The sequence below is a fragment of the Hippocampus bargibanti genome, linkage group LG10, assembly GCF_051943395.1.
Source record: "Hippocampus bargibanti isolate YZ-2025 linkage group LG10, ASM5194339v1, whole genome shotgun sequence".
NCBI lineage: Eukaryota > Metazoa > Chordata > Actinopteri > Syngnathiformes > Syngnathidae > Hippocampus > Hippocampus bargibanti.
In genome coordinates, this window is record NC_142743.1 from 23460030 (window position 1) to 23467906 (window position 7877).

Below are 7877 nucleotides of genomic sequence, written 5' to 3' on the forward strand. Positions count from 1 at the left end.
GGAGTTAGTGGATGCTAACTTTCACTTTCCCTGTGGTTACTATGGTCTGATGATCAGCTGTCACTAATTTGCTTTTCATATTAATAATGCTCTCATACCAACTAGTAAAACATATCATAATTGAATATCATAATTGAATGAAGAATAAATATGAATAAATATAGAATTATTATTATGATTATTATTATTAGTAGTAGTAGTAGTAGTAGTAGATGGAGGTTACTGATTTGCTGTGGCGACCCCTTGAAGGGAAAAGCCGAAAGGAAAAGAAGAAGTAGTAGTAGTATAATAACATCATAATATGGTAGCATTTGTCCACCTATCTATCCTAACCCCCCGCCCCCCTTCTCCTCACTTCTTTGTGTGTGTGTAATCCCCCCCCCCATCCTCTACCACGGATATCGACCAATCACGTGCGGCTTTAACCGAAGACTGGGGAATAGAAAACAAAAAAAGTCGGCTCCCATTTCCGGCACCTTGTTAGGAACCGGCTCGTTCGCGAACGACACACGACTAGTAGAAGAAGAGGAGGGGGAAAAACATTGAACCATCCGCTATCGAGATAAAATAGCGTTTACGTTTAATCATGAATCACGTCGACTTTTTGCTGGACGCAAATTTTGGTAAAATGCAGCTGGAAGAACAGTTGGAAATAAAACGCTTAGGACCGCACAGACCAGAAGACTTTATCCTCCTTCAACACGGAGATCTGGCAACCCGCTCCTTCAAAAAAGACTGGTTTGAAAAAAAGAAATGGCTAACCGCGAGCACCACCAAAAGCGCCCTGTTTTGTTTCCCCTGTCTTCTTTTCGGTGGTTTGGACTCCATCTGGGCATGGATCGGATTCAAAGACCTTAAAAATCTATCTCAAAGGACGGCTAAGCACGAGAGTTCCTCGTCACACCTGAGTTGCGCCATGAAATTGGCTTTACTCGGGTTGCCCCTCGTGCAGACGAGCATCGACGATGACGACGACGCCGATCGGCTCGCCACCGAAGAACACAACAGACTAACCGAGGAGAATCGTTACGTCCTGGATCGATTGATGACCTGCGTGAAACTGTGTGGCAAGTGTGAGGTGGATTTCCACGGTCACGATGGAACCCTGAACGCCTCTCTATTTAACTGCATCTTTGAAACCATGTGTGAAGGAGACACAAGGCTCAAGAGGCACTACAACGCGCAGCCTTTCTTTTATTTGTATTTAAGCACCATTCAGGATGAGCTCCTGGATTGCATGTACGAGGTCTACAGAGAAGAGGTGGACAAAGAATTGAAAAAGACTCAATTTGTTGGTCTTCAGGTCCATGAAATGACTCACGTCTCGTTCAATTCTCAAACGGCTCTCATATTGAGATATGTGGTGAACAACACGCTTGTAGAAAGATTCCTAGAGTTAATCGAAGTGACGGATAAAACCGCCTCGGGTCTTTCTGACGCCATTCAACAAGTTTTGGAGCCCTTGAATCTGTCTGAGAAACTTATCTCGCAAACCTACGACGGAGCCGCCATGACGAATGGTCGCCAAAGCGTCATGATGACTATGAAGTACCCAAACGCAGTATTTGTGCATTGCTTTTCCCACCATTTAAACGTGACCCTACAGCAGGCGTGTACATCTCGAATCCGTGAGCTCAAGGTGTTTTTTGACGATTTATCCGCTTTCGCGACCTTCTTCACGCCGCCCGCGAGAGCTTCTGCTCTAATGCAGGTATCGGACAACGACACCCAGCGACCGCGATGGAACTTTCAAAGCAGAACAATTAACGCCGTATGGGACAGCCAGGATGCCATATTGGAATGTTTGGATAGCATTCGTAATCAACCCGGATGGGACAGCGTGACCATCAGCGAGGCTTACGGACTATCCATGCATTTGAGAGACCCCGGGTTCCTCCAGTTCCTGCATTTTTTCGCAGAAATCATGCCGGAAGTGGACGTTCTCCAGAACATCCTGCAGAACCGAGAGATCGACGACTCTGTGGTGAGATGCGCCGTGAAGAACTTCATCGCTAACGTGAAGGAAGTGAAAGAGAGAGCGCACGTGATGGCCGACCGCGCCGTTGAAGGTGAAGCCAAGCGCAGGAGAATCGACGCAGCTCACGTGATGAAAGAAGCTTGCGAGAACATGGTTGCGCAAGTGAAGGAGCGCTTCTCCAATAGCGACTACCTGATTGCGGCGCAGCTGGTGGACTGCTCGCTTTTCCCGAAATTCGCAGGTTCATTCCCGGCGGTCCAAGTCAACTGTGCTATGAAGCTGTGGCCTTCAGCGCTGAAGAACAAGGAGAAGTTACAAAGTGAACTTAATATACTCTACCAACACAATCAGCTGTACGCGGCGGGCAAATCGCCACTTTGGCTCCTTCAGACTATTAGCGAAACGGGCCTGGAAGACATTTTGTCGGAAACGTCTATTCTGTTAAACATCTTCCTCGCAACTCCCATGGCTTCTTGTGAGCCTGATAGGAACCATTCTGCCATGGACAAGATGAAGATCTTTGCAAGAAACAATATCGGGAAAGAGCGATTGAATGCTCTTTGTATGCTTTCCATTGAAAATGAATTTATTCAGGGGATGGTGGATTTTAACAAAAAAGTGATGGACAAGTTTGCGCGTGCAAGCAACCATGATATTTCATTTCTATTCAAATAAATTGGCTACTTTTCGGATTCTAGTTAAAGGACAACAGACACCATTTTTTGTTTCCTAACTGACATCAGAAAAACGTTTTATAGCATCTAAAATACCCAAAACACGCAGGCTGATATTTTTAGTCAAATGAAAAACACCAAGAAAAATATCTTGGTGTCCAAAAACTACTTCAAATTAAACCCGGAAGTGGCAAGTTTCAGAAGGTCCCGCCCCCTTGTTCGTGACGTCACAACAGGTCGTCTTCGCCTTGCTCGAGAATCAAAACAATGGCGTCAGAGAGTTCAGATTCAGAGATTTGGCTTTCTTGTTACTCATCCAGTTATGAATATGATTCAAATAGTTCTGAAGAGGAAAGCATACATGTTTGCAATCGATTAAAGAAGTCCTCCCATATAGAGTCAACTAGACAGCTAATAGCTATCTAATAGATAGCAAATAGTTAATAGATAGCCAGCTAGCCAGTTTAAAGCCAGTCAACTAGACAGCTAATAGCTAGCTAGATAGCTAATAGATAGCAAATAGTTGATAGATAGCCAGTTTACAGCCAGTCAACTAGACAGCTAATAGCTAGCTAGCTAATAGATAGCGAATAAATAGTTAATAGATAGCCAACAGCTAGCCAGCTGGACAGTTTCCAGCCAATCAACTAGACAGCTAATAGCTAGCTAGCTAATAGATAGATGGGTGCTTGCAAGCTGCCAAGGCGGATTGTCGTCAAGTTTGGGATTAGACAGTTTATTTTCACAACGGAATACGTACATCACCCATAAAAGATGGAGCAATATATACATGACAAAAAAAATCCATCCTAACTTGCATTTTCAGGCGTTTTAAATTAAATATATTAGCTCGAGAGGAAGGGATTGCCCAATGTATGATTATGATACAATAAAAGCATAGCCAACAAATACAATCATCAGTGCCTGTGTAAAGGTGAAAATAGCATTGCATCAAGAACATCACTCATATTTTTTTTTTGGGTGACATAAATCCTCCAGAGTTCAAATTTGATCATGTTGGTGGTCAATCAAATTGTAAAACAATTGATCTTTTGAGCAATGCCTGAACGCACCAATCTTCTTTTTTTTTCCCCCATAAATGACATGCATCCCATTTGCTCAGCAAAGGGACAAAGAAGGGTCCGTAAACTTAAAAGGACAACCGACACCGTTTTTTTGTTTGTTTCCTAACTGACACCGGGAAAAACGTTTTATAGCATCGAAAATACCCAAAACACGCATGCAGGCTGATATTTTTAGTCAAATGCAAAACACCAATCAAAATGAGTTAAAGTGTCCCAAAACTACCACAAAATGAGCTCGGAACGGGCGAGATTCAGAAAGTCCCGCCCCCTTGTTCGTGACGTCACTATTGGTCACACACTGCCTTGCTCCAGAATCAAAACAATGGCTTCAGAGAATTCAGATTCGGAGTAGATGCTTTCTTGTTATTCATCCAGTTATGAATATGATTCAAATAGTTCCGAAGAGGAAAGCATACATGTTTTCAATCGATTAAGGAAGTCATTCCGTCTCATTTTGAAGCGTCTGGACTCCAATGTAGTGCTCATAAAATGCACAAGATGGCGCCCAAGCTCTGTTAGAAATTGGCTGATTTGTCTGCTGGGAATTTGTGTCAACTAGTATCAAATAGTAGTCTTGGTGCAACACACAACAATTCACCATTGCGTTATTTATGTAGTTTTCCTACTAATTTCGCCATCAACACGATGTTTTCAGATGAAAAAAAGTACCCAAAATGCATTGTGTGTCGCTTTCTCGGTCAGGGGCGTTCCCTATGTGACGTCACTCAGGGAATCATCACCAACTGGAAAACAAGACTTCCTGAATATTCAGCGCCAGTCTTAAAATATAGCTACATGCGGTGGAATCTTTATAAAATGCGCTCAGTAGAAGTCATTTGAAGTGATTTGACAAATTACGGACGCAACTTGTCCGGAGGTGTCGGTCGTCCTTTAAACATCCGATGACAAAAGGGCGGTCATCACAGAAAAGAGGATTTTCAAAGATGCATATGCCTGAGTTGGAAAACCATGACATGTGTTGAGGGTTTAGTTGCTTTCACGGTGTGAGGAGCAGAGGAGTAAACAGTGATATACTGTACTGTACATCCAAATGTCGGGTTACTGCAACTTGATGAGGGAGGAATTGCAGGCAGCACAAACAAACACAGTCTCTCTCTGGGCCTCTGGAGCTGGGGAGGAAAAAAAAATGGAATGGTGGTGACCAACATGATAATACGGATGCTCCCTTTAAAGGACAACCGACACCTCCGGATAAGTTGCGTCCATAATTTGTAAAATGGTTTCAAATAACTTCTACTGAGCGTAGTTTACAAAGATTCCACCGCATATAGCTATATTTTACGTTTTAAGACTCGTGCTGAATGTTCAGGAAGTCTTGTTTTTGAGTTGATGACGATTCCTCATGTGACGTCAGAAAAGGACCGCCTGCTGACCGTGAAAAGGACGCATTGTCCTTCCATCACGTCAATGTATTTTGCTGTAGTTGTTTGGTCTGGGGACCTAGTGTTGCACCCAAAAGCCGCCAGAGGGCGTCCAAGCGCCATTTAAGAATTTATCAGCCTGTAGAAACGGAGGTGGCCACAGGATGTCGCCATTTTGTGCCTCTTTTTTTGTGAGCGATTTTCCCTCAATGTTGCCTCAAAATGGCCCAAATAAATTCTTTAATCGATTGCAAACATGTACGCTTTGCTCTTGAGAGCTATTTGAATCATATTCATAACTGGATGTGTAACAAGAAAGCATAGTCTCTGAATCTGAAGCCATTGTTTTGATTCTAGACATCTTGGCGTGACGTCACGATATGGGGGCGGGACTTTCTGAAAATGCCCAATTCGCAGCTCATTTTTTTGCAGATTTTGGACACTTTAAGTCATTTTTATTGGTGTTTTGCCTTTGACTAAAAATATCATACTGCGTGTTTTGGGTATTTTGGATGCTATAAAATGTTTTTCTGATGTCAGTTAGGAAACAAAAAAGTGACGTCGGTTGTCCTTTAAAGGACAAGCGACACCTCCGGACAAGTTGCATCCATTTTTTGTCAAATCACTTCTAGTGAGCGTATTTGACAAAGATTCCACCGCATATAGCTATATTTTACATTTTAAGACTGGCGCTGAATATTCCGGAAGTCTTGTTTTCCAGTTGCTGACGATTCCTGACGTGAGCGTTCGTAAGCCAAGGTATCACTGTATCTGCAGATTGACTGATCTTGCCTTACCAGTGGCCCCCATGCAAGACCTCAGCACTTTGAATGAGCAGCATCGTGAACAAAAGCTGTTGCCGCAGTTACTGCAGTTCTTCTGCGACAGGAAGAGAGAAAAGTTGTGTTGAGACAAATATCGAGAGAAATACTGTACAACATGCACAGTTTGCACATCAATTCTCCTTAAAGGACAACCGACACCATTTTTTTTTTTGTTTCCTAACTGACATGGGAAAAACGTTTTATGGCATCTAAAATAGCCAAAACACACAGGATGATATTTTTTTTTTGTCAAATGCAAAACACCAATAAAAATGACTTAAAATGTCCAAAAACTGCCATAAATGAACTCGAAACTGGGCAGATTAAGAAAGTCCCGCCCCCTTGTTCGTGACGTCACGCCAGGATACTCCTTCACAAACTGACTTGCTCCGGAATCAAAACAATGGCGTCAGATTCAGAGACGATGCTTTCTTGTTACTCATCCAGTTATGAATATGATTTAAATAGTTCTGAAGAGGAAAGCATAAATGTTTGACATCGATTAAAGAAGTCCTTCCGTGTCATTTTGAGCCGTCTGGACGTCCCAGAAAATGCACAAGATGGCGTCCAAGCTCCGTTGGAAATGGGCTGATTTGTCCACTGGGAATTTGTGTCAACTAGTATCAAATAGTAGTCTTGGTGCACCACACAACGATTCACCATGGCGTTATTTATGTTTTTTTCCTTCTAATTTCGCCATCAACACAAAGTTTTCAGACCAAGCAAAATATCCAAAATGCATTGTGTGTCGCTTTCTCGGTCAGGGGCGTTCCCTCCGTGACGTCACGTCAGGCATCGTCATCAACTGGAAAACAAGACTTTCTGAATATTCAGCGCGAGTCTTAAAAGGTCAAATGTAGCTATATGCGCTGGAATCGTTGTCAAATGCGCTCAGTAGAAATCATTTGAAGTGATTTTACAAATGATGGAGTGTCCAGAGGTGTCGGTTGTCCTTTAAGTCTCACCCTTTTCTTCAGGACTGAGAAGACAGCATTGCAGCTAGCACAGTTGCCTTTGGAGAGAAGGAAAACGGACACCGATTCTGAGCACGAGGATAGCGGCCATGTTGAAACGTCAGTATTTTTGTCATAGTGTTCAGACCTGCACCGGTGGTGGGGTAGCGTTTGCGTAGTTTCTCGGTCAGCTTGGACACTTTGCTGCGTATAGGTTCATTACGGCTCAGCAGGCCATTTTCTGAGAGGGTGTCAAAATCAGGGGCGCCAAGTGGACCATCTTCATCCTCCTGCAAAGGTTGCCACAGTATTATCAGGCGAGTACAGCACAGTACTTCAAACTAGCGTACTTTGTGATGAGGAGATTATCAAGTGTCAGTACACAAGAGGCAACACTCACCTGCAGGGCAACGGAACTTTCCTGATTTCAGAGTAAAGCATGTGATAAACAGGAATAACAATGAGTAATACTATTTTTGAGATAATGCAGTTTTAAAAAAAAAACGTTATATACCAAAATATGCGACCTCTTACAAAGGAGCTTCGTTATAACCAGTCGATAGCTTAACGGTTGAAACAAGGCCAGCAGACACGGTTTAAATTACGTTCGCGTTTAAATTGAGTCATTGGAATTCAAGGAAAATAACTCAAATGCAAGAGATATTGCTTGTCTGTGTATTTAATAGTGACATTCAGTGTATTAGCTAGGTATCTGTTGGCTAGTTAGCTAGCTACCTAGCTAGCTATCTGTTGGCTATCTAGCTAGCTATCTGTTGTCTATCTAGCTAGCTATCTGTTGGCAATCTAGCTAGCTGGCTATCTGCTGGCTATCTAGCTATCTATCTATCTATCTGCAATCTAGCTAGCTGGCTATCTGCTGGCTATCTAGCTAGCTATCTATCTGCTGATTATCTATCTAGCTGTCTGCTGGCTATCTGCCTGCTGGCTATCTGTCTAGCTATTTGTTGGCTAGCTATCTAG

At 42.9% G+C, this 7877-nt stretch overlaps 1 protein-coding gene and 1 long non-coding RNA gene across 6 annotated transcripts in view; one reads left to right on the forward strand and one right to left on the reverse strand.

The window, feature by feature from the left end:
• Positions 1–3987: 3987 nt before the first annotated feature.
• The window catches only part of zfyve27 (zinc finger, FYVE domain containing 27), a 10631-nt gene continuing 6741 nt past the window's right edge, over positions 3988–7877 (reverse strand). For 3 of the 5 annotated variants that reach the window (XM_089006240.1, XM_089006239.1, XM_089006238.1), the window contains exons 9-13: positions 7297–7317; positions 7045–7186; positions 6909–6955; positions 5917–5998; positions 3988–4867 (exon numbers count right to left, since the gene is read on the reverse strand). In XM_089006240.1, coding sequence (XP_088862366.1) covers positions 4797–4867; positions 5917–5998; positions 6909–6955; positions 7045–7186; positions 7297–7317 — 363 coding nt within the window. In that variant the 3' untranslated portion in view covers positions 3988–4796. Of the gene's footprint in view, positions 4868–5796; positions 5999–6908; positions 6956–7044; positions 7187–7296; positions 7318–7877 lie in introns of all 5 variants that reach the window. The other 2 variants (XR_016116235.1, XM_089006241.1) reach the window with 2 other exon arrangements.
• LOC148893010 (uncharacterized) overlaps positions 6819–7877 on the forward strand; it is a 2253-nt gene continuing 1194 nt past the window's right edge. The window contains exons 1-2 of the long non-coding RNA XR_016116236.1: positions 6819–7016; positions 7111–7213. This is a non-coding gene — a long non-coding RNA (uncharacterized LOC148893010). The remainder of the gene's footprint in view (positions 7017–7110; positions 7214–7877) is intronic.